Consider the following 27198-nt stretch of genomic DNA (forward strand, 5'->3'; position numbering starts at 1 on the left):
AGGACAACATCCCTTCACCAACATCTCTCTTGAGATTGCTTCACTGCCAACACTGCAACACATGCTGAGTTCATATCGTTATCTGATAGCTGATCAGATCACTAAGAAGAGGAGTAGGGTAAGCGATCACCAGGTGGAGGAGGAAACCACAGGGTGTGAGATAAAACAGCCTCACAACTGCATGACACTTCCCATAGCTGGTAGCAAGCCTGGGCAGGATGAAGAGGTCAGAGAAGGTGAAGATGAGAAACTCGTTCACTTCCTTCACCATGAGAGCTGGCAGTCACTGGCTACGCAGGGTGGAGAGCTGGATGAGGTACTAACAGTGTTCTTTGTAATGAGGTGATAGCAGCAGTTTTATTTGTAGGAGTTAGCAAACTGTGGGCCCACATGAACCCTAGCTTCTGAAAAAGCTCTCCTACATCTGAAATGCTGGGTAGTTCTATCTCTAGGATATACATCAACATTCACTAATATGCTGTACTACTCTACAGCTTTGATAAACAGTAGAACAGAATTCAATTTTGCATAGCGTTGCTGGTATTTAAAATGTTCATTTCCTCGTAGTTGATTGTCATATTTTATTCCATTCGTGTTTTAGATCTTCATAATATTCAGCTAGTAGAAGCAACACCCCTTATGACCTTGACTGCTGTTAACACAACTGCGTAAAGATCTTCAAAAGTTGGCAAAGATGCCTGTGTGTGATTCTCATCAAATCACAGAATATCCTGAGGACCATCATACCCATAAGGACCATCGAGTCCAAGTTCTGGCTCCATATGGCACTATCCAAAAATCAGACCTTACATCTGAGGGCACTGTCCACACACTTTGTGAATTCCAGCAGGACTGATGACATAACCACTTCCTTGTGGAGCTTGTTACGGTGCCCAGCCAAGCTGCTGGCGAAGAACCTTTTCCTGGTATCCACTCTTTCAGATTTTCATATCTTGGAAAAGAGGGTGTCTCCAATCTGGAACAATCTAGGATTACCTAGAGGAAAAACTGATGCTTTTTCTGCCCACAAAACACAGAAATCAAAGTAGCAGCCTGGAGGTGAAATGTGAAAAGGATCAGTACAGATTAAGTGCAATGATTCATTAGAGACTAGAAAGCAGTCTAAGTGCAGATACAAGAGGAAAAAAAAAAAAAAGAAAAGGAAGTGGGGAGTGGAACTTTTTTAGCATTTTAATGCGAACTGGTGAAATTTCCAGACTAAAAAGTATTGCTGACCTTATCAGATGGCAATTTGGAGGAAGTCTGTAACTAAGAATACAATCAAGCATTTGGAAATAAAGACAATGATGAAATAAAAGCTACTGCTAGGGAAACCTGGAGACAAAATGTGGAAATACTGTTGTGCATAAGGGAGTGTAGCACAGGCACTGCTTTCTTTAGAGGCCCAGCACCCTCCCCAGCACAAGTACAGATTCCATCAGATCAAGGCAGTGAAATGCCCACTTCAGCCTCAGAGAATTATAGAATTACAAATTGCTCTAACTTCAGGAAATAAAAACCACCACTACCACCACCACTTCAACCCGAGGAGAACACTCACCCACAGTTGTTTTCAACTAACTCCAAGAAGGAGAAAAAGAATGACATGGCACAACCTCTCTAAGAACTGTTACTTCCTACCCTGGGAGATGCTGAGGGTCCTTCCACTGCAAACTGCCATGCAGAAGGATGTAGAGCCCTCCTGCTCTCTAAGGGCAGAGTCATCCTATGGGAGGGAGATACAGAGGGGTTAAAGTGAAGAGGGGGGTGGAGATGGTACCCTGGAAGATCTTTTGGCACAGAAAAGTTCTAAGGACATTCAGAAGGAAGAGGGTTTCTTGTCAGTGCTACAAAGTGTTCTAACTCTCTTCTCCAAGGCTGAGGTCACAGGCCTGAAGGATGCTTTGAGCTGCATAAAACTGAACAAATTTTTAGGACAGCTGCTCTGTGTGATGAGGAAAGTCCAGTGACATCCCAGATGAGCACAAACAGACGTAGGAATCAGATGGCTAGGCCAGCTGCTGGCCTCCCATAACAAATATAGCCAGTTACTTGTGAATGAGATCACACAATTATGACGGGTCCTGAAAATCTCAGTTTAAATGCTCGGAAGCAGACGAGAAAGTATTAAGTAGATATAGATCTATATGGGATGCAACATAGAAGGTGCTTTGGAGAGGAGTTCAACCACAGATGCTAAAAGCCTACAAAGGTCTCAGAGAATGGAAACAAACATGGATAAAAAAGTCACTGAAAATTACTGAATACACAGAAATCACATTTGGTTTAGGAAATCCCTGAGCTGCAAGTAGTTGAAAACTAGTACTATTACCAGAAGTTATCATCTTCTAGCAGGGGGAGCTGGAGCAGATTGCTCAGGACCATGGCAGGAAGCACATTTTCCCTGTGAGGATGAGCAAGCACCGGCACAGGCTGCTCAGAGGCTGTGGAGTCTCCTCCTTGGAGACCTTCAGATGCTGCCTGGCCACGGGCCTGGGTACCCTGCTCTGGCTGACCCTCCTGGAGCAGGGCTGAGACCTGATGGATTTGCCAACTTCAGCCAAGCTGTGATTCTGTTGTCTCCACAGACAGGACACTCCACAACCTCTCTGATCATTCTCAATGAAAAAAATGTGTTTTCTGATGTTCAGAAAGATACTTTTTTGTGCTCACTGCTTCTTGTCCTATCAGCAGACATTGCTGAAAAGTGTTAGTTTTTTGCTCCCTCTCCTTCACTCCCTTCTTTTCAGGGACTATACACAGTAAGATCCCTCTGATTCTGATTCTTCTGTTCTCCCATCTGAACAGCCCCAGCTGCCTCACCTTCTCCTCCTGAAATGCTCCAGTCCCTTATCAGCCTATCCCTGCAAGATCAAGCAGCATCCCATACAACTCCCATGTCAGCTGCCCCTGCTTCCACCATACGTTGACGTCTGAGCTCACACTGAAGGTCTTGCATCTGTTCCTTCCTGTCACTCCTCCACCTCCTCCTCCCCAGCAGCTTTCCTTTACATCAGGCTCTTCAGTTTCCCTGCAGGAATTTCACTTCCTTATTAATGATCCATTCAGTTCCTCAAATGTAAGTTCCAGCACCACCAAATCTTCACTCACAATGCAGCTTCAGTTCAGTCCTTCTCCGTAACAGTGCCCATCACCCACATGGGGCTAGGGCTGCACCAGCAAGTGGTTAAGCACAGCAGAGCCAGATTTGCAGTGAGAAACCTGATGCTCATGCTATATGCTCCAGTGAGTTTCACCTTGAACTAAGCCTGGCTTGAGGCCGGTACACGGAAGAAACACCCAACAGCAGTTGTTGCAGGCTGGATAAAGCTCTGGAGTGGCTTCCTGGCTAAATCTGATCCAAACCCAATCCATTTAATGCCCAGCAAAGGTTCCATGGTGGAAAGCGATGAGTGCCAGGCTGGACCACCATCTAGTCCTACTTCCCCCAGCCTCCGTCTGCTGCTGTCTCCTTCTCCTAATGTTGCCCCATTCATTCAGCTGAGCTCCAATGAATTCAGAGCTGCACGGCTTCCTCATTACATGGCATCCATACCACAGCCCATTTTCCCAAGGCATTCCTGTGCTCTCCTTCCCATGACTACAGCAACGCAACTAAGATCAGGAAAAGCCAAGCTAACAACTCCATAAAGAAAATCCAACACAAGCTGTACTTTCTCTCCATCTACCGCTCCCTCCCATATTGACTCACATTCAGAGGATTTCAGGTGCCCATTACTGCTACTGCAAGCAGTTTCACAGTTGTAGTGTTGCAGGGATTCCAGCTTCTGCTTTTTTTCTTTGAAAAGTTTGCTTTCCAGACCTTTTGCTCGCAAAGAAAATCCTGACAGTTTCACCTCTAGGAAACAGATGGCAATAAGTTTATTTTTAAATACTGTAGGCATCCAGCTATTCCCAAGAAACCTCCACTTCTTGAAGAGCAAATAATTAATCAGTGGAAACTTCTTTCCTTCTCTTTTGTGAAATGGGACAGCGCTGCCCCATAAGCAGTACCTTCCTTCCTTTTTTTCTACTATGCTTGTTATTTACTCACTTTAATATATTATGCTTCATATGAACAGTACTTACAGTTTTTTATTGCAAAATCATAATAATTACTAGCAGTAAGTTTGTGAGTAGATATCCTCAAGCAAGAAGAAAACGCCCCAAACTTTCCAGCTGGGCTGGAGGCTGTGCCACCACCCCTAGGTTGTACTACCACCCACCGGCTTCAGGCTGAATCAGCAGCAGCACTGACATCGCCTGCACTCAGCTGCTGCAGCACAGCCTACCAGTCACCCAACTTCCCATTCCTCTCTGCGTTTCTATCAGCCTGTGGATGCCAGCAGCTGGAGGCTTCACATGCCTGATGTTTAGCTGCCGGCTGAAGAGATCACCAGCTATGGAAACATTATATTCAACCACAGCCAAACCCAGCAGGAATTTTTGTTTTCCAGAGCTTCTGTAAGGGAGTATGAGAAATCCTTGGTAGCTGGCTCAAGAATGCATTTTTTTTTTCCCCCCACAAAAAATATGAAAATTTATAAGTGTCAATTTTTTTTTCCTTGAAAGCTAACCTGCAAGTATTCACCATTTTCAGGTGTAAAGTTTTCTTCACAGATGTAGTTATCTGGATCATCTTTCTAATTGTGGAAAGTGTTTTCACACATGATCACTCTCTAAATCTCAAGATCAAAATCTTTGGGAACAGTTCCTGTAAGTGATGGAATCCAAATTAAGCTTGCTACTCACTTCTTAGCACTTAAACTACTTAAAATTGAAGGTTCTTGTCAGCAGAAGTAATGAATTGCTGTCAGCTCAGGTAACATCAGTGCAATCTAACGAATCTTCAAATCTTAAAACGCAGTTTATCATTTGGTTGGATAAATCATCACACCTGTCTCTTTTCACGTCAGTAATGTGTATCCTTCTGTAATTTCCCTAGTTTTTATGGCACCTGTAATAGACTAGCATTTGGAACAACATGTGTGGGTCCAAAGGTAACAAATTACAAATCTCAGCCCATCTGCCTATTTCAGACGTAGCTTATCAGTTAAGTACATATTTAGCTAAGACAGTTTGTGTTTTTCTCCAAGAGTTAGGAAAAATAAGGGGATCTAAGATTGAGTCCATCCTTCCTATCATGTAAATACAGCTTTTATTATATATAAACATGTATCTTGTACTATGCAAATATAGTCCTGCTTTTTTTTTCTTTTTTTCCTTATGCTATTCCTACTTGGTGAGACTCAATGGGAACAAGAAGACAGCCATGGTAGCCCACTTATCAGCCCACTTGAGCAGAGTCAACATGTGGTTCTAGTTAGTATTATGAGAACTCCTTAACTTTATAAACTTTCTGAACTATGGTCAGGATCAACTTGTTATAAGACCATTCATATATCTGGCTGTAATAGCATACATGGGCACGTCTTTTCATTAGATTTCACTCAGAAGGACTGATTAGACTTCATTATTTAGGCATTAGCTCAAGCATACAGTACTTCTTGGAAATGCAACTGCTGCTACAGTGGAACATCTAAACAGTTTAATGCTTAGGTACTGACAAAAGGAGGCTGTGGGAATAGAAGGGAGGGGGGCTCTTCTTCAAAGAGTTAAATGCCTGTGATACAGAATTATATGTTTTAGACTCACTCTGTTTAATTTCAGGTAGTAGTTTTGTATTAAAATTATTTTTGGAGCCTAATGATATTGACTTCACAATCTTAAAAACTTTTAAGAAACATCACCTCAGATATTCACTCAGAATCTGGTCACTGCTGCTGGGAGATGAGACCATATGTTTTTGAAAGCTGTATCTGTTAACATATAACTCTAAATCTACAACTGCTTACCTTTTTCTTTGCCTGCAACATAAAACCAAAAAGCATGATGTTGTTTCCCTGATGTATGTCTTATTCCTTTGAATTTTGTTTATTTGCAGTGAGTTCTTCAGCAATAAAACAGTAGTGAAATTGGTTTTCAACAGGAATATAGAAATTAATGATTAACAACTGCTAGATATTATAGGAAGCTGTAGGCAAAGAGGTTCTCAGAAGTAACCGTGCAGTTCAATACTGCTAGGTGAAACACAATATGTCAGGTGTTACATAAGCCACTCGTTTATTGACAATTTACTCACATTCCAGGCAGCACAGACAGTCCCAGTCACTGCACAGAGGTGTGAAAGGGAATAGCATCTGGTCAGGTGGAGGCATCCAATATAGACTCAGTTCAAAGATGGCCCTGCCTCAACTTACATTCCTTTTCTTTCTGACAGTAGATTATATATATCATGCCCACCCGGTTACACATCACACGATAACACATTGCAAGAATCAGAAACTGTGGTCACAGTGACCCAATGACTATCAGTAGAGGCAGGACGTTCCTGCCCAAGCCAAGTCATGTCCTTGACTCCTCACCAATCTTCCCAGTCCTCCCCTTGCCACCTGCACATTCTGAGGTGGTGCAATTCTCCACACTGCAGGGACTAATTTCCAAAACTTACCATGATTTTATGCATAGAGCTTTTCTTTCACCCCGGTATGTTTAAATAAAAAGCCAAACAAAAATAACTGCCTTGTGGTAGTTATTTACATGTGCAGCAGACCTGATTTGTTAAAAGAGTACTATAAAAGTATGTCTCCTATAATTCCTGTTTAAAAAAAAAAAAAAAAAGAAGAAAAAAAAAGCCCCAAACCCTACTGTGGAAGTATTTTTAAGTTCCTTCCTCATTATAAACTGAAAATATATACTGTGTTTTTGGAAGACTTTTCAAATAATATACCCAAAATAGATTACCTGAAAATGCTGCCTGTAGGAAGACAATGAGAATCAGAATGGCAATATGCCATTAATAATACTCAGAAATGCAGCTATTTTGAGGCTGTCATTTCTTTTGTTCACTTGGCTTGTTCTATTCTGGCTGATTCATACCAACTCCAAAACCAAAATCGTCAATAAGGTGCTTCATTAGGACATGGAAAATAGTCTTCAGTCTTGAAGAGGACAGGAGGCTCATAGGCAGTCTGCTGTCGTGAGGAAGACGATTTCTGCAAATCAGATAAAGTTTATTTCTTGCTTTCGTAAAAAATCAAGTTTCAGAACACCTACAGAACTGAAATGCAAAACAAAAGGAGTTTTAAAGTCACATTCCCTCACTCAGTGAACTTTAAATTGCAGCTCAGATGGATCTCACTTATTCTTCATGTTACTTTGACTTTTGCCCTTTTATCACCTAAATAAACTCAGTCTTGAAAAGTATACAACATGCCAGCCTTTGCAGGAGCCAAATGGGAAACTTTTGCTCCACAAACCTTTACCTTTCCTTCTCCAGCCTTCTGAGTTCTCCTCAGCTGCTTCCTTCGAATTAATCTCAGCCTGTATTGTCACTTATTTACTTAAAACAGTCCTCTTATGAAAACAAACCTAGCAGATGTTTCTTTCAGGTCTGCTGCTCCTGCTGAACTTCTTCATCAAGCATATCTTAGACTATACATACTATGAACTACTGTTAAAATAATACGGTAGTGAACTGGGAAAGAGCCGTTATGCTGCTTTTCAGGAAAAGTGTACACATTCATTTAAAATATTCTCTATGTATCACATAATTATTACAATTCTATGTTGTTTAGCTAAAACAGCTCAAGTAGACAACAGCAAGGACCACTACTGACTGTCCTGTCAGCCTTCTTGTATGTAAATAACGCTGCATGGCAACACAGAGCCAGGGTACATTTTCAATGTATGGCCTTAAAGAAAAAGCTTAAAATCATATTTTGATTCATTAAAAACTTATTGAACCCGTGACAGAATCTGATAAACAGTTTTGCAGAGCTCTCAGTCAGTTTGTATGTAAAGTTTTTCAGCTACTTTTTTGCCTGTCTGGAACAAAGAGATGAAGAGTCTTCATCAGTAATAAAGAGTTAACAGTAGCATATTTGAAGCATAAGAGTACACCCACAAAACAGATGAATGGATTTTTTTTTCCAGCATACAGTTAAGCTGTGTACTTGTTTCAAACTGAATGCAAGAGGTTCTCATTATCCTGTTTATATGCAAATCTATTCAAAACAGAAAGTCTCAATATTACAAACTGTTGATTTAGGATATTTAAATTGTATTTGTTTTTTACTTTACAATGCCACCAATTTCTCTGAAATTAATTTTGTTTTGCCATCCATGTCACTAGGAAAAACAGAAATAAAATATATAAACTAAGGGTAAATCTATAATTAATGAAATTTTCTGCCTCAGAATTTTGCCACAAGTCAAAGCAATCTTTTAAATCAAATATTTCCTATCGTGTAATGGCCTACAAGAAAACACTGCAGCTCATGACACTGACTGAAGATGCACTACATTTGCATATGTGCAAGAAGGGAATAATTTCATTCAGATGGAGAAATTCACAGGCAGGCACAGTACCCACAGCTGCCTAAGTATACATTTACAAATAATTATTTTTGCAACTGCTTAGCAGACATCTTTACCTTTTGAGAGTGTCTACATCCTTAGTGATATTAGAAGTCTTACAATACTGTACTTTACATTGCCTGATATTCACAAGGGAAGAACTTGGGGCAAAATCTGAAAGTGAGATTATAGATACACAGCTTATGAAATTTGCATGGGAACAGAGTGAGGGGACCTGACTTCAGTTTTTTTCAGGAAAACATGTACCAAGAGCTACAGTGAAAATCATGACATTGGTACAGCATTCTTTCCCAAACGACTGATATATAGTGTGAGTTAGTTAAACAAAAGGCATGGGGAGAAATCTCTACATGCATTTTCATTCAATCATGAGTGTGATTAATGAAAATGCATATTTTACCATGCAGTATGCAGTTTCACTGTGGAACAGTCATGCAGCTTTTATTTATTTAATCAATTACAACCAAAGTTCTGAGCATTTATTATATTGCTACCCATTCTCAAACCAAGCAACAGCTTCAATTTGCTGTTTTGAAGACTTTCCACCTTATTAATTGCTGAAAAACTGCTGACAAAATGTTCCCATGCAACACGAAAAAGCATTTTATTACAACTTTCAAACTTTTAAATTGAAGACTTTGTAGAAAATCCTGTTGAATATTTTTCAAGGCTGAAGTTTAAAGCTATGATGCTCCTATCCACAGCTGCCAGAGTTGTTTGCTTTTTTAATTAGCCCATAAATAGCAGTTGTGATGTTGTTTGTTTTGCACGTTGTTCATTTATTTTCTTATTTATTTGAGAAAGAAGAGGCATCACTGAATTCAAACACCGAAGAAAAATGAGGGACCTGGAAGTTAATGACTAGCAGCAAAGAATAGTGCTCCTGAACCAAGTCTTACCAAGACAACATTTTTTTTAGGTTGTTTTTGTTGTTTTTTTTGCTGCCACACATAGTTACAATACGTAGCAAATAACACTTCAGCAATCACATCTTCCTCTCCCTCTCCACAAACTGACTTTATTTCAGCATTTTCACTAATATGAGATAGAGACCTGAGCTAGTATGGGATGCACATAGGAAAGGATAAATGAAAGATTGGGTGCTGACAAGATGCAGAGAGACATGCTTAAATATGGTATACGTTACATTATACCAGACGCTGACAAGAAGCATAAGGTGTTCATACTAGGGCCAGAAGATTTGTATTTTTTCTTTAAATTCAAAGGTTATTTTAAAAAGTAGTGCACAGTATCAGTTTTTTAATGCTAGGTATGGCATCACCTTGAAACATTCTACAAAGGGTACTCCACGTCTTCTGCAGAAAAACAGACCACATGCAGTCATGAGGGAAGGTAGTAAAAAACATCTCTTTTAGACAGTTTGACAAGATGCTAACATCATTACCAAACTGTGTGGACTGTGGATAAATAGAACCTTTATATTAAGTATATTGTGTAGTACAGCTTTGACTTCCTATTCTGCTAACATTTTGGCAGTGACTGCATTATGCATCATAGTGCTTCAACAGTATCATCTGTACAGGCTCTTCCTACCAGCTTTGCATACTGTCAGAGATCAGGGATGCTTCAATAGAGGTTTGCTCATTACATGTTTTTTTTATTGGGCCTTTCACGTTCCCTTCTTCATATATTCAAACTTTGGAGCACAACACAAAACCTTGTCAGAACTTGTGAGGTTTTTTTTTTATTGTTGTTTTGAATAAATCTGAGAACTTTGCAAATGCGTTAATAAAGCACAGGAGTTTGATGTTGAAATTCATTTATATGTGTAACAAACTTACGATTTATTATTCTAGTTGACCACTGGTAGACAGAGAAACTAAGCCAGACTCATGAGAACTAAAGCTTACTTACGTTACGGAAGGACGGTATGCTGATCGTGTGCAAGATTTTCTTGAAAGTGCTTGGAAAAGCTCCAAGGTCTGTTTCTGCCTTTACAACCCGTTCTTCCATTCCAGCCACGTGGTTTGCAATCATCTTCACAAAAGCCTACATGAGGAGAAGAAAGAAGAACAAAGCAGCACAACATTTTCACTAATACGTTAAAACAGGATTTGTATTACAAAAAAGCAGTGAAAGAAAGTATCGTTAATAAAACAAAAAAGTAGAAAACCACTCATACTCTATTTCACTTTCATCTGCAAGTCCAATTTATTGCTTGTCATGGTTTTACGTTTTTTGGTTTTCAGTATTCCACATCAAAACATCATGTAGTGTACTGGAATTAAAGTGTTAATGCTCCAATTCCTTATACGTTACGGAAGTCATGGGATCTGACCCTTCTGGGTCGGGTGGTCTCTTACTGCCTGGCAGTGGGTGCTGGAGGGTGCTTTCCTAGCCGTTCCAAGCTTTTCAGGTTTGACTCAGTCTCAGGAACTCTCTCTCTCCTATCTTATTTGATTTATTAGTCTCAATTTCAATTAGATTGTATTGCATTGTGTAATCTTGCATTCCGATATCATACTTAGTAAAATAAGTTTACCTCCATAGATTGTTGCCGCTGTTTTTTTTCTTCCATTCCTTCCTTCCATTTTGTGGGGCTGGAAGGGGTAGGGAGGGCAGAGGCCTACTGCCCCTTGTCACGGGCATAGATTGATCTAGTTAACTCCGTGACATTGCCACAAATCACTTATGAGATATTCAGACTGCAAAAACAGATCATGTCTAATGAAACAATTAGTCTGACCCTTCCTATCTACTTTTCAAGAAACTAACTTAGATTTCATAGAATCATAGAATGACTTGAAAAGGACCACAATGATCACCCAGGTTCAGCCCCCTGCTATGTCCAGGGTCGCCAACCACCAGACCTGGCTGCCCTCGCCTTGAATGCCTCCAGGGATGAGGCATCCACACCCTCCTTGGGCAATTTCTTAGAATCTAGATGCTTATATGTTTTTCTATGGAAAGCAGGATCAAGAAGGTGAATCACTTGGAATGTTGAAGCTTTACCATAAATTGACAGTTCTCTCATTTTAGGATAGTTCTCAAGACAGCAACCTTGAGAGATGCTATTAAAAAAAAAAAAAGAAGAAGAAAAAGCAATACTATTAGCTTTCTAAAAATACAAGGATGGCTGCCTTGCTTCAAGCAGCCCATTTAAAAACCAAAAGGGGTTTTGTTCTAAAAAGTCAGAAATTCTTCAGCAATTGCATTCTTTTCATTATCCCCAAACACTGAATCTGGAGTGGGTATGAAAGAGAAGTGAACCCACTGCACATTCATGCATGCACACACCATTATACCAACGACTGACACAGGGGAGACCTTCTGAGAAAGGGAACACAGCCAGAGGATGCCAAACACGTACCTCCAGCTTGTCAATCCTCCTGTATATCTGCCTCATCTCCGTAGCTTTGGTGTAAATTTCAGGTATGCTCTCATTGACAACTTGGGATGAATCACTTCGAATCTACAGGGAGGGTGAGCTGATGAGATTATACATAAATTGATGAATAGAGCAAAGTGTTAAATACTAGACTTCATTTCTGAAACTACAGCTGTGCTCCCATTAAGCGGATTAAAACAAACGGATTAAAAACAAAAAACAAGCACCAAGATTAAAAGCAGCAAGTCGGGTAGAAGACCGGTGCCTGCACGTACCATATCCAGCATCCCCACGAACTCATCCACTCTCGTCAGCAGCTCTTCCAGGCTCTTCTCTAAGCTTTCCACCTGCAAGACGCGTTTAAATGCTTTCAGGGCGCACAACCTCCAAGCGCGGGCACCAAGCGAAGCGCAGAGCGCCGAGCACAGAGCCGAGGCACCCCTCCCGCCCACCTGCTCGCTGAAGGCGCTACGCTCGACCAGCAGGTACGCGCTATAGGCGGCGGCCGTCGCGCTGAGCGACGCGTCCAGCGCGTCCCCATCCTCGTCCTCCTGCCCGCCCAGCCCGGAGGCGTTGCTGTGGCTCTGCGAGACGTTCCCGCTGTCCCCGCCGGAGCAGCCCCCCGCCGCCTCCGCCCCTATCCCCGCAGCCGCCATACCGCCGCCCGGCCGCCCGTCAGGCGGCGCCTCCATCACGTGAACGGCCGCCGGCGCATGCGCGGTGCCGCCGCCTCGCGCCCCGCCCCACGGCCGCCGGGGGTGGCCCCGCTGCTCGCTGCGCCCCCAGGGCTTTACGGCCCCTCGCGAGTACCGCGACGGCGGTCCGTCCTCTACAGAGCATCGTCGGCTCCGCTCCCTCAGGAGGCTCCCGCTAACCTGCGTGGAGATCATCGATATCTACACACAGGACTTACGTTTGTAGGATGGTACATGCAAAAACAGAAGCAGGGTTGTGTTTTTTTTTGTTTTTGTTTTTTTTTTTTTTAGTTGATGCAAATGAAGACAACGTTTGCAAGTCTTAAAAGTGACGCTGCAAAGCATCAGGTCCAACGTTGATTCTGTCACTACTCTGCCCCTCTGAGACCCCGACACGCCTCTCCACTAAGCTGCATTTCCCACCTCAGCACTGTCTCCCACTCCACAGGCAGAACCAGCTGAGGATTTGGGTATTTTCACCCAGCTCCTCCCAGCAGCTGCTGCACCTCACCATGACAAAGGTGCCTTAAGCTTTTTCTGAGGAGACAGAACTAGGTGAAGGCCTGAAGGAACACTTGAGCCTCAAAGAAAGCCTTGCTTCAAAGAGCAGAGCAAGCTACCTGGCCCCCGTGGGGATCGATGCAACAGTACCCACTAATAAAGGCAGGATGGGAAGATGCGGGAAGAAACGTTGGTTCTTTTGGTATTCACCTCTACTTGCTGCAGTATTACAGCAAGAGGCAACCCTGAAATGGTTATGTCACTGAAGTCGTCAAAAACGTACCCAAAAAACATACCTTGTTTTACAAAGGACGTGTGATACTCCTACAGAAGTACCGTACTCCTGCCCTTCAGGATAAGGGAAAGGATACAGCACAGAAGCAAGCTTAGTGCACATTTTATTGCAGACAGGTCACAATTTCATCAGTTAAATAAGGCAAAATGAGTAACCTTCAGCCAGGCAAAACAACCTATTTAAAGAAGGTGTAACAAAACCCTCCTGATAGGATGGTCTGACTGACTGAAGCATATCCAGCTATTCAGTTTTTTACTGCACCAATATAATCAGATTATTATTACTATTTTTTTTTTTTTAATGAAAACCTTTGGTAAAGTACAAACATGTATTTAAGACATAGGATCAATGTGCTATTCTTACTGTGCTGGGAAAAATAAGTATAGCTCTATAACTGCTGTGACACCTAGAAGAGGTTTAATTAAAGAGTTTTAAAATAAACTTTTAAAGCAAATCTAAAAGAAACATACTAAGTTCAATGTCCCAAAAATACTTAACAATGAGCAGAAGACCGGTTGTTCCACAGGCATTCTAAATTAGCAGTAATCAATTAGTCCACATATCCTTTGTCCAGCCATTACATATTCCAAAATGGAATGTATTTTTTTTTTCAAACCAAGACTTCTGAGTTTTCATATTCATACAATATTTAAGAAATGTCTATTCCACCATATAAAAAAAACCTTTAATGTACTACAAAGTTAAAAACAAAAAGAAAATGACAAGCTAAAAGTAGAAAAATACACTGTAAAACATTTATATTTTGCTCCTTACACTGATTGAGATGTAACAAAATATTTTAGATTTGATCATTTTAATAAATTCATGGCATTTCAGATGTGAACAGTTATCCACTCAGCAGTCACTGGTTACCCCTTAACTAGCATCCAGTAGGGATGTCTGGCCATCGCCAACATCCAGCATACTTTAAGTTTCTAGAAATCAAGTGTAGAAATAAAGCTTTATGATTACTAGAAGAGTTCAAAAACAACAGAACTATTCTAAGTTAGGTTTGAAAGACAGTCAGCATCCCTCCTTTATATAGCAATTGGCCAAACTTTTGTAAGGAAGGACCTTGAGAATTTAGGCTGCTCTAAACATACAGCAAGAGCCTATCTTGGTGGGAAAGGAGACAGTCCTAGCACTCTTCCATTTCTTTTTGCCTTCTTGCGTGTAATGTCTCCCTAGAATTCACATGAACTTGATACTGAAGAAACAGAGATGATGAGAAAATTTGGAAAAGAGGTATTATCTAATAAATATCAAAAATAATACATTTGCACATAATGAACAGTTTTAAGCTCTCATTGTTATGATTTTGTTTTCCCATATAGTATAAATCTGTGTTGCAGGCAGATCTGCCTCTGACCAGCAGGTGGTGCTGATCTCAAAGCAATAACATCCTCTAACCTCCCCTCCCTACACTTTAAAAATACATACATTTTTTCATTTGGGAAATGCATTTGCAGCATCTCCCTACCATTGTTACCACTACGGCCGGAAACTACTTTTACAGAGCTTGTCTGGTTTAGACACTGCAAATGTGGTATAAACAAATTAGCAGAAGGTCTGTATGTAACACTACTGAGAAGAGCTCTTTTAAAACTCGTATTAGAGGAAAAACAGATTCCACTTCAAATAGACATTTGTTATTACTATCAAAACCTAACTCATATACATGCGTGTATATAAATACATCCACCCATGCATTCAAACCCAAGCATGTAGCACTGCCAGTGGTAGCTTGTAAAACTGCTTAGATTTATACAAACTACAACTAATTTGCCTTCTCACTTTAGGACTGAGATATAAACCAGCTTTTACACTCTGGCATTCTCCTGATCAATTTTGCAGTGCATTACAGTCTTCTGTCTAACTCCAAATGCCACGTTTCCTAGACAGCAACAATGTTCTGCACCTGTGAGGTCTATGAGAGTATCAGCTCTGTTTTGTGCATAATGAGTTCTAAGAGTCAACTGTCCCCATTGGCACTTAAGACTGAAAAGAGTTGCAGGAATTGCTACTAAAGCGTAATGACCGTCCCATCCTCCTCAATTCCTCCTCGGGGAATAACCAGACTGTGTCTGGGATCAGTTTTTAAGGAACTGAGTAATTTGTGGATGCTGCCGTTGCTTTCTCGGCCAGAGTTGTTGTTGAGCACCAGGTCCCTTTGAAGTCTGTGGCTAAGGTTGCTGCCATTGATTCGAGAGAGGCTACTGGAAGTAAGGCTGTGCAGTTTGGGAATGTGCTGTGGCTCCAGACCGCCCTCGATGACAATGTCAGCCTCTTCGTCACTCTCCATTTCATCAGGGTGGAAGTTCTGCAGTACGTGGGATGTAGGCAAGCTGTGGTGACTAGCGGTGCTGTCTGTAGACTGCCCAGAGCTACCAGACATCCTACTGCTCCGAATAATATTGTTCCTCTGATTCGCCGGCTTGACCGTGATAATAAGGTTATGGCTGTTAGCAATCATCATGTCTGTGACTTGGTCGAGAGTCTTTCCTGCTACTTCAATGCCGTTAACTTCCAGGACTTCATCATTTACAGCCAACAAGCCTGTGCTCTCCGCTAAGCCTCCAGGAACCATACGAGAGATGAAGATACCAGGTACTTTTTCCAGTCCGTGAGGAGTAACCCTTACACTGGTGCCATCGCGTATGTAAAATCCTAAAGGTTTCTCACAGCCGTGTCGATACAGCCTCACTCTCCTGTGTGTTTCAGGAAGAATGTCCACATCGATTATGGAAGACACGGGCCTAAAATCGTGAGGCATGCTAATATTAATGTGAGGACGCCGGCGGAGGTTGTCGTTGCGGAGTGTCACCAAAGCCTTCTTCTTCCTTGACAGCGTGTTGGTCCCAAAATTACTGTAGTCCACTTCATCTGAAAGATAAAACGTACCACTGTATCAAACACGGAATTATTCAAACTGCAGGGAGTTTTCCCTCCTAATTCTGGTTCAGTGAAACTGTACTCCTAATAATATGGAAGAAATCAAATTCTTCTGCTTACTCTAACCATTGTTTCAGTTTAAGTCCATTGACACATCATCCAGAATGAATTAGCCGTTTCCAATGCCTTATCCATATTTCTTCCACATTTTGAGGAAGGAGACTTCTGATTCCATACTCTTGTATGGAATGCAATTACTTGCAGCTGCGAGCCTTATACACCTTCTTATATGACACCATATTTTCAGAGTTAGATAGTAATTTTATACATATATGTCAAACGGGGAAAAATATGTATACAATTCATAATGTAAAAGTCTGAACGAAAGAATATTTTAATATCCATCACAGCATTAACTGATAGCAGACTTCAAGCACAAACACAAAAGCAGGGTATGAGAGAGTAGCTGGATATGTATTTTTAGCCTAGCCTTTTTCACTGAGGGATTTATGTTAATATGCATCTATCAATGCTGCACTCTTCTCTTCAGAATATTTTAATTTCTGAAGAATCTGACAGCCACAGAAAGTGCTAAAGTGTCAAATTAAAAAAAATAAAAATAAAAAAATTGGTGGAAGTAAGGTGCCAAGCAGAATAGAAGAGGGAAGAGAGAAACTGCCCAGTTGCATAGTCCACATGCTGAGGAGCACAGAACAGATGTGGGCTAGCACAAACTCTCCCACCCTGGAGAAAAATCCAGAGCAAAGCAGCCTTTGTCAGATCTACTGCAGAAGTTCAAATACTTTGGTTTCTGTTAGTGTATTCCATGCATCTCCAGGTGCAAAGTGATCTACTTTAAGCCAGTTGAACAATATGCAAAAGCCCACTGACGTGTTAATCCATATAAGAAACTCATTTTGTGCTTTGCAAAAAATACCTAAATATTCATGAATTATCTAGTGTAAAAAAAAATGTGCCATTGCAGTTCATATTAAAAATACTGTGCATATTTTGAACATGAAGCACAATACTAGCTGGAACAGCATTTCACCAGGGGTTTAAACATGCTAACACTATTCAGATAAAAACTAACAGATTTTCAGTTTATGTTGAAGACAAACAGTAAAATACAGAAGTACGATTAGTTTACAGAAGTGTGGTGAAGCTTTTGCTCATATAAGTTAATCCTGCATAACAATGCTTGAGAAAGTAAAATAATATCTCTAGCCAATAAAGGCTGAAAAAAGCATGCTATCGAGGCAAACTTTACCCCAGATTTTCATTTTAAGATGGTAAAGTTAAAATTACATACAAGTTTATGTTTCAAACTGTCTCTTATAGCACTGGAAAACTAAACTCAAAACAGAAGCTGCACATCATTAAGACTCAGAAAATCAGTCTGGTGACTGCAGTTGCACTACAGGTAAAACATGCCCCAGTCATCCTCCTCTCTGCTGACAATACCCACGTAGCTGTTCTCTGCACCTCTGTATATGATTATTAAGACTGAAAGAGTATGACTGGCCTGCAAGCATTTTACCAGATTAGATGATTCCTTGACAAGAGTTTTCTTTTCCTCAAAATAACAAGAACAACCTAGAGTTAATTCTCACAACATTCCAGCTTGTCATAATTGAGTATTAATGTCACAAGTAAACCAGAGAAGCACAATGGTCCATCTGACACATACAGGTGGGACAAATCTGAAATTGCTTCTTTTGGCTGAACAATGAAGGCAATGACAAAAAAAAGTCCTTATTTTGCTTTTATGACCTCCTCACCTGCGCTGAGCCCACTAATCTGTCTCCCTAGATGACTGCCCTGCCAGAATTCCTGACCTCTGGGCAACTTCAAAATAACCACCACCACTAATAATAAAGAGCCCAGTTTGCCACAAAAATGCTCATTTTCCTCCAAACTTGAACCAGGCAGAAGGAGAGATTACAAGTTATGTTGTGTTGGATTATTGACCATTTTTTAAATTCAAGCATTTCAGGGCTGGAAAAGGTTAAAAAATGAAGTCAGTGCACTGTTGACTGGATCTGTTTTTAAGACAGCATCAGACATCAGTTTTTGATTCTGACTCTCAATAGGATCACTTCTGAAAAAGATGAAGACCTAACTTTAAAAGGTAAAAACCTATTGCAGGATGGAGAAAGGGAGTTAGTTTGGAGAGCTTTTAAAGAAAAAACAATAACACACAATTAACTTTTCTAGAAGAAATTCAAGTATGAAATACACGTTCCCTGGCAATACAGGGATTATTGCATTGCTTGTATTCAAGATGACCTGCTAGAACAAAACAGCTTGTCGTGCTATTCCAAGCTTCTACTTCTGCAGCAGGAATAAAGCCAAGTATCCATACTGAAGTTTAACATCAGTTGTTGCTGGGGCAGCAGAAAGTCAATCTCAAGAAAAATTTCCTTCCTCACCAGAACCAGAAGCAGTCAGCCAAATATCACGACCTTTTAGCAGCTACAGGGTGGTCAAACAGCGGCCTGTTACCTCTTTCCAGTTATGAGCTGTTCAGGTGGTATGCGTTAGACCAAAATGAAAACTACCTATCATTGCATAATTTACAACAGCACGCTTTGAATGAAGGTCAGTTACTAGGTTTTGAATTTTTTCACCATGCAGGATTCCAAGCAAGAATGCCATTTTAGCCAACAAAACTGACTGATCCCAAAGACGACAAGTACTCAGTATATAAACCAGACAGAGCTTGTATTTCATGTTTCTCCTGTTGCAATATCAAGTCCTCCTTTTGCAGAATGAAGCCTACATAAATCTGTGCACTGGAAGAACAAGTGCCATCAAGTGGCACATCTAAGCAGTACTTAATGTCTTGTATTTTACAGGGTGTCAAGTTTTTCTATGTCTTGAATGTGGTCAGAGTGAAATGTGATGCACAGATGACAGAAGGAGAATTAACTTTCAGGTGCTGAGTACAGCCTCTATTCTTTACAATGTGGCAGACTGCACCGAACATTCTCCTGTACAAAACACAGTGCAATTTCAGACACAGATATGCTGTGAACTGGATAATCATGGATAACCACTGAATTTTGAAAGACAGATCTGAATTTTATTTGGGCCCATTATCTTCAATAGGAAGCAAATCATCTTGTTCACCTTTTTCTACAGAAAAAAAACATTCACCACAGCTGGAGAAGGAATCATCAGCTCTCCAGTTCAGCCCTACATGTAAGCACAGCCCAAAAAAACCTTTTTTTTTTTTTTCCCCTATAGGCACTGAATGTTACTGCACCAATCCTCCACAGAAACTACATTTTTCAGAACATTCTGCTGTCTGGCAATGACTTACGTAAAACTTTAAGTACTTTGAAGGCTGCATCCTTCCTGTTAATGTTTGTGCCTTTTTTATTATTTTTTTGCCTGTCTCCTTTCTTTGAAATAGTTGTCACAACCTAGTTACCCATCAGAACTTTTCTGGTAGGGAGTATGCTGGTAGGCTGTATGCTACAGCTCTCTTCATATAGAAATAACACTTGTGGTAAGTTTGCTTTATACCAGTGTTTTCTCACCTCTATTGGTAGAACTACTTCCACTTGTCCAGCAGCAGTAAAACCAATAAAGGAGGTTTTTGCTTTTAAGTATGGATATTTTACTAAACGAATTTCTTTTAAAACATATCTACAAAGTTACAGATGCCCACACCTTTGAGGTATTTACTCCTCCAACAATTTTGTCAACCCATGACTTACAAAATACGTTATACCTTCTTCCTGGTTGCCGTCATGAATCCTATTCTTAAGTCACAGAATACATCACAGCATAGCATACTTAAAGAGCTATTTATAAGGGTAAGAAAACTGCTTAGAGCATCTGGTTGTAGCCAAAAGAGTATTGTATTTCTTTAATTTACATGAAGGAAGAAATTACAGACCTTCTGAAAAAGCCACCAGGAGCACCACTCCCATTGCTTGGACAGCTGCTTTTCATAGGAGCTGCCTGCCAGATGAAATACCAAAGCTTAGCCAGATAAGATTGTATAAACAAGCTGAATTCCACAGAGAAGCAGACTGCCAGGCTCCTATAGGAACAGTTCATTTCAGAGTCCATTTTTTCAGTGTACATACACTCATGGCTCATTATTTCCTCTGGGAACTGTGGAACATTAGTTGACAGCTCTGGAAAGTACTTCAAAGACAAAATTACTTCCACTAGGGAGAGCAGCACTTCAGGCAGCTTGGGAAGGAGGCCAATGAGTCATTAATAGCGAAGGGTAACCCCTCAATCCAGCAGATCTCTATTACAGAACATTCAAATTTGCAGCAGTCATAAAACCATTTCAAGGAATATGTCATGGTTAACCCTTCTACCTTTCCATATCCCCTCTACAGACACCGTCCGTGCTTTATATGAGTTGTATTCAGTGTCTATTTTCTCAGAAAGATCAAAGTCAGCCACATTTGTGAAAGCAATCAGACAACATATAAGCTGGCAGGCTCTCACTACAACTTACAAGCTGACCACATGCAGAGGGATTTAAAGAGGAAACAGATATGAAGTGAACTATGGCTCAGGGAGGCAGGAGTCCTGTGCCAGTATCACTCATCAAGGAACATTTAATGGGGAAAAAATAACCTTATCTAAATGCTAACATAGCATTCCACATTACAGGAATATTAAAATCATCTATCTGCTGCCAGCAACCTCTGGAATACCAATCCAAAAAAACACAGCAGGTAGAGCAGCTGTAGAAGCTATTCCATTAGAAGGTCAAGTAACACACTCAGGTGTGCATGCACATACACACACATGCTTAACTACTCTCTCCCATCACATCCCTGTGTCAGTTCCTCATGATACAACCTCACCAGCCTTTGGAAGACCACCTAAACATTATAGCTTAGGTATGACATTCAGTGGGGCTTTGGAAGCACCAAGACCAAATGGGACAAGTTCAAATTAATAAGAGAGCATATTATTCTCACTATCTTAAATCTCAATTCATTTGTTTTTAAAATAATTTTTTTTTCCACTTTTTGTAAACACAGTGACATTTTTGAAAACAAATATCACCAAATAACTAAGCTAGAAATAAAATTTGAGATCACCCTACTCTAGCCTAACCACTGTTCTGTGAGAAGCAACCTCCTACAGTGATTCAATATTAAAAAGGTAAATTCCCACTTAGATACTTCCCTATGTAGTAAGCATTCATTATCTGATTAGGATTAAAATCAAAGGAATACAAATGCACATCTCTACACTCGACACGTTTATCAACTCAAAACATTCTGCTCTCATTCACGACAGTAAACATTATTTTGTTCCTTAGTCTTGCATGTTACAGCAAGCAAAAGTATAATTGCATTAGGTGCAGGCTTTCTTTGCAGTGGCAGACACACAAGAGATATTTCAAAGCCACTCGCATCAAGAATGGGGACAATCACTCTGGAATTTAATATGCAGCCTCCTGCACTTCTCTCTACTTGTCATCAGAGGCCACTGTTCCCTTGCTGAACCTCTTCCCTCCTTGGCAGAAGACTCTTTATGTTGGAAGAGCAGTGCTGCTCCAAAGGAGCAGAAGCTGTTGCTCAACCTGCAAGTTTGCCCTTAATACGAGAGGCTCTAGGAGGAAGAGGATGTTAACAAATGTAAGCAAGTGTCCAGGCCTGTACCTCTCTAAGTAATCCTCACCTCCTACAAGCCCTCACACAGCACCCCCCGCCCCACCCCCCTCCTCCCCCCCCTTCGTAAGCCAAAAAAGCAACTCTCAGATTCCTTGTTTTATAGGTGAAGTTGTGGCCTCTTTCTTGTTTGGGAGGTTTTTCAGTTGTTTTGCCAAGTCTGCTGTCATTATATCTGAGGTACATTCTCCTTAGATAACACATTTATCTCTACCAGAACGGTCCTTGTTTGGGTTTCTTTTTCTCCCTGGGACAACGCTGCTAAGACAATCTTCATTTAAAGGAAAAAGATTATCAGGGTCCTTTTCCTATTTAATTTTCATGTTGCTTCCTTGCACAAACCACACTATGCCAAAGATACAGCACTGAAGCAGTAGAAAGTTGCAGGCTTTGAGTTTTGGCTTAATCATTTTATTTAGCTCATTTTTTTGACCTGCAACAAAGATGTGTGACTTCTTCAGTTCCATCAGAAGATCAGGCAGTTGCTGTTGACTACTTGCTCCTACAAATTGGCAAAGGAAATATTTTATTTCCAAAATAAAATGCCAACACCGAATGCAAAGAGAAAAACAACCAAACCAAAATGAAGAGGCCAAGCTGAAGTAACTCCTACTAAACAAAGTAACAGCATTCACTGCTTTAATAAGATTCTTACTGCCTGTGAGTACTGAATGTGACTGTTTCCTACCCAGTACCAGCAAAAAGTTACTTTTGCACACATTTGAAGTTTGGAAGATAAGAAAGGTAAACAGAGATAGAACCACAGAGCAAATTTGGGAAAATATCACTGTATTTTTCATAGCTATGGTATTTGGAAAAACACAAAGTAATGAAAGAAAATCACCTAAGGATCACATTCATTCAAAATACAATCTTTATATATCCAACAAGAAAAAAAAAAGCCTCACAGGAGTCTCTGAAGAAACTGCAAATGAAGGTTGGAAAGGCACCATGATAGGGAGCATAAAATAAAGGTAGTCCATAGGTCCAATGAAAAAAAGCTTCAGAAGAGCTGCAGTACTGTGCCTAGTCAGAACACTACCCTGAAGATACAGACCCTAAAACAGAACCTTTTCCTAATTTCAGGAATAGCATCACCAGCAGTGAAGACCACCCCTAAGTTCTACTGAACAGGCAGCAGAGGAGAGACACTAGGCAGGCAGGACCTTCGTCACCCAGCTAATATGGCCTGCAGTTTGCCCAAGGGAAACCAAATTTAGCATGCTGTTAGGCTCTCCCTCCTGCTGCTTTCTGCCACCTGCCACAGCACTCTATTCATTCCAGAGTCATCCTCCTTTCATGGCTCCAGGCAAAACTGACAGCAGACAAGTACTGCCTATTATACTGTATGCAGGTAACTGCTGATCACGTTTTTGCAGCATACATAACTTGTTTTCCTGTTTGGAAGGAAAAGACATCCCAGAGCTGGGAACACCAGCTTTGGAGGCAGTATACCTATGGACCTCCGTGGTGTCTGCGGCTCAGCTACTAAATTCTCTGGGTTTCATCTCCTTTTCCCTGCCCCACTACAATTCTTGCCACCTAAGATTTTTTTTTTTCCCCTAGTTAAAAAAAAACCAACACACTACTGCCAGGACAAGCCCTTTATAAAAGACTGAAACAGCTCACAACCACAGCAATGGGGTCATTCAACTGTTGCAAACATCAGATCTGTGAAATACAAGGGTACTATCAAGAAGAATTACTGCAGTATAGAAAACAGTCTCTTTCTCATGCATTCTTTTGCTGACTAACACCTTATTCATCCCAAGCTAGTTCAGACAGGCAGGCTACAAAGCACCTTCTTATACTTCTAAATTCCCATAAAAAATAACTGGAAATAAAAAACAAAACAATACCCAAACTGTGGAAAGAAACTGATATTTAATGAAGATTTAAGACTCGAAGGAATAAATGGCACTCTTCTACACTCATTGTTCTGGATGATCCTAAAAAGTCACTACCTCATTTTATTAGGGAAGAGTAAGTTTTCACACAGTTTAAATTCTTCTAGGACTCATTTTCTCTCCCTAAAAAAAGAAACAAAAGGACACAATCATATTTTTATAGCTTAACTGTCAAGATGCGTTAATACCACATACACCCTGCACTGGAGGGGAGGCAAAAAAAGCATGTACATTGCTTTACAAAGCACTTTGCTGGTTTCTGCCTCCAAGTCATCGGATCGTAAATGCAATCCAGATTCTGCCTCTTATCATGGAATTAAAAAGGTTTCAAAACAAGCGTGGCACAAGACATTTATTACAGCACTTGCCTGTCACGACCTCTGAACACCCTGCGGGTCAGCCAGCAGGCTGCATGCTCCCTGCCTGCCCAGCTTGGGCCTCCACAGTAATGCCCTCCCAGCCTTGCCTCTGGGGCACCTCGAAGCACTGCTGCTTTGAAGCAAAGAGCTGCAGACAAAGGCTGCCCTCTCTACCGGGTACCACTCGTGAAGCTGACCAGCCAGCTGCTAGGAGAGTCCAGGTCCTCAGTCCTGGAGGTGCTGGAACAAGTCAGCCTTAGGAATGAAAGATCCTCACTTCCTCACATAGAGGATCACTACGAGGTACCCAGAGCTACAACCCCCCTTGCAGTGGGCAGGGTTGCCAACCACAATATATAGCTTGCATGTGTTCTACAGCTGAAGGCAAAATCAATTTGTTAGTTTTAAAGTTTTACAGTCAGCTTAAAGGGTGAGGGAAATCCCAGCGGAAGGACCAGATGTGTGGAGTTCTTGACTGAATGATTGCTCCAAGTTTTTACAACACTGTGTTCCTTCCTCAGTGACAAGCTAGAGCTCCAAGCCCAACTGTGTAGACAAACTAACTAAAGGCTGCAGCTTGGGCAAATTCACAGCAGAGAGGGCTCTTGCAAGCAAGGCAGAACAGAGAGTATTGTTCAATTGCCCAGCGTCAGTGAGTATTATCAGAACCAGTATGTTTGAGGGGTACGGCCCTCAGGCCACCACAACCCCAGCTGCAAAGCTTTTCTTCTTCTAGAATATCAAGCACTGTTTGTTAACACTGAAGCAAGGAAGAAAAAGCAACACAAATACACTAATGTTTCATAAGTGGTGCAAACTTGGCTTCTTCCTTTAAGCAGTTTTTGAGACGCCCCATCATTATTTAGGTGTGGTAAACTAGTGGCTCTTGTACTTTTTTTTCCTAAAAACAGGGTTTCTCCCTATGAGCACATGATACAAACAAGGGAGTGGCAGACAGGAAGTGATTGTTCAGAAATTAAAGGATTAGATCAGGCTCCATGATATCAGAACGCAACATGAAACACGGCAAGTGAAGCTGACATTTACTGGTTTAGATGTAAGAAAGCATGTTCTCTGGTTACCAAACCAAGCCCTGGGCCTCCTGCAAGTACTCTGTCTCCTTAACAAACATCAATGCTGGCAGCTGCTAGCATCGATACAGCTCCCAAGGAGCACAGGTTATTCGCTGCATTCCATCAGCAGTGCCATACCACACACTGCAGCACAGACCGCCTGCTTCTAGCCAAGCCAGTTTTCTGAATGGGAGTGCAGCCATGCCAGCAGCAGCAAGTTTCTCACGATTTGCCTGGCACGAAGACTCCAACACTACTCTGTGCTAGCAATGCTATTCTGTTGCTACAGAGCAGAGTTTGCCAGTGCCACTCTTGGGCATAGCACCCGTTATTCCTGATTCTGGGAATTCCCTTCACAACCTCAGTTTTCCTGTTACACAGGCGATAACACTGAGTCATTGCCAAGCTTGCTTGCTAAATTATATCATTAGGGTGGGGGCGCAGTCATGTACCTAAAAGAGGATACAGCATTCACAGCCTGAGCCCTCCTTCAGGTGAAGGGCACAGGCTATACTGGCTTTTCCCATGCCTGAAAAAACTGAGCTGTAGCCAGACCAGACATACAGCTCTTCAGTGCATGCTAAGTGATTTAGAGCACTATAAATTCTGGAAGAGTCACCTTTTAGTAAAGGCATCCTGCATGAGAAATCAAATTACAAGAAGCACTTCTAATTGGTAGATCCTGAAGGGCTAAAAATAAAAGTCTGCTGTTCACAAGACTCTGCTCCCATCCCACTGGTTAAGCTAAAAACCTGGAGAATACATCAGAGGTTACGCAAAGCCCAGCAGCTCTGAGGAAGGAGGAGGGATCTGTACTGTTCAAAGGCAGAAAAGAACAGATGCAGTATGTTAGATCTTAGTTTCATTATACTGCATAGCTTGCTTCCAAGAATGCTTTCAACAGAACTATTCCCCAGTACAACAAACTGACTCGGACAGGCTTCAATACGAGTTGTGTCCTTGCCCAGAGACACTGAACTGCTCCTATTAACTTCAGCTCACGACTTCTCACCTCTTATCCTGACAACTTCCTCTGCCTTCAGCCTCCTGGGTAACAGCCACAGATACACAGCTCACATCCTCACCCCCTAAATAGAACAATAATGACTACAGCCCCTCTATTTTCTTTTGACAAGAGCCCAGTGTTCCTTTTTAAGCCTTTCCTTGCCTCATTCTCTTAAATTGCTAGACAGCATCAGGAATTGGCAAGCCTTTTAACAGTAAGATCAGGCAGTTATTACTAAATCTATACTGAATTCCCACAGCACGAGCCAAATGGTGACCAAGACAATTTTTATTTGATGATGTATCCCATCTTCAGGAAGAAACAGTTCCAAGGACAAAGAAAGTGGAGACTAAGAATTACATAAAGACAAAGAGTTACATAAAACAAAAACACTGGTTCACAGGTTGATGCCATCACTGTACATTTTTGCTCTGGGGTAGACAGCAGAGAAGAAATACCAACACTCAACTCTGAGTTGTATTGTATTTCACATGCATTCGTTAGCACGTTAGCTTATTTGAAACCTATCAGCTCTGCAGAGTTGTGTGGCTGCACTGTGGAGATCACCATTAGGAGCCAGTATTTACACTGGGCAAACATTCAGCCCAACAAATGTTGGAAAAACAACAGCCAAAAATGCATAATGCAGAACCACTGCATTTTGTACATGACTCTCAGACACAGCACACCTTCTGCACAGACCAGAAACATCTGAGTGCTTCCTCCCATTCTAAGCAGATAGAGCACCAGGAGACAAGTTTAACAGGTTTCAAAGTTAATGACACCTACCCTTGGCTCAGCAGATTACACCATGTTAGTACAGAGTGCTGCACAGGAAATGGGGGGGAAAAGGGGGGGCACGTGTCAGAAGTAGGAAAGAGATAACTTTACCTTTACCCATCCAGATCATGCTTACCATCTGCACAGGTCCAGTTTTTCTTTCCAGGTGGATGTAATTTAACATCCAGATCAACACACAAACTACATAAGGGAACTCATCTGGTTTTGTCTGTATCATTTTACAG

The 27198-nt window shown here is 41.2% G+C and overlaps 2 protein-coding genes across 2 annotated transcripts in view; both read right to left on the reverse strand.

The window, feature by feature from the left end:
* Window positions 1-6106: 6106 nt before the first annotated feature.
* BLOC1S4 (biogenesis of lysosomal organelles complex 1 subunit 4) lies at window positions 6107-12480 on the reverse strand. Its single transcript, XM_031589068.2, has 5 exons — window positions 12241-12480; window positions 12064-12135; window positions 11771-11872; window positions 10315-10449; window positions 6107-7055 (listed from the first exon to the last, which is right to left on the reverse strand). Exons 1-5 carry the CDS (start codon window positions 12478-12480, stop codon window positions 6960-6962), a joined length of 645 nt encoding a protein of 214 aa, XP_031444928.2. The 3' UTR covers window positions 6107-6959.
* Window positions 12481-13365: 885 nt separating this feature from the next.
* Window positions 13366-27198, reverse strand: part of PARD6G (par-6 family cell polarity regulator gamma) — a 58071-nt gene continuing 44238 nt past the window's right edge. The window contains exon 3 of the mRNA XM_031589067.2: window positions 13366-16162. Coding sequence (XP_031444927.2) covers window positions 15303-16162 — 860 coding nt within the window. The 3' untranslated portion in view covers window positions 13366-15302. The remainder of the gene's footprint in view (window positions 16163-27198) is intronic.

This window comes from Phasianus colchicus, chromosome 3 (assembly GCF_987193195.1).
Source record: "Phasianus colchicus chromosome 3, bPhaCol1.hap1.1, whole genome shotgun sequence".
Classification (NCBI taxonomy): Eukaryota; Metazoa; Chordata; class Aves; order Galliformes; family Phasianidae; genus Phasianus; species Phasianus colchicus.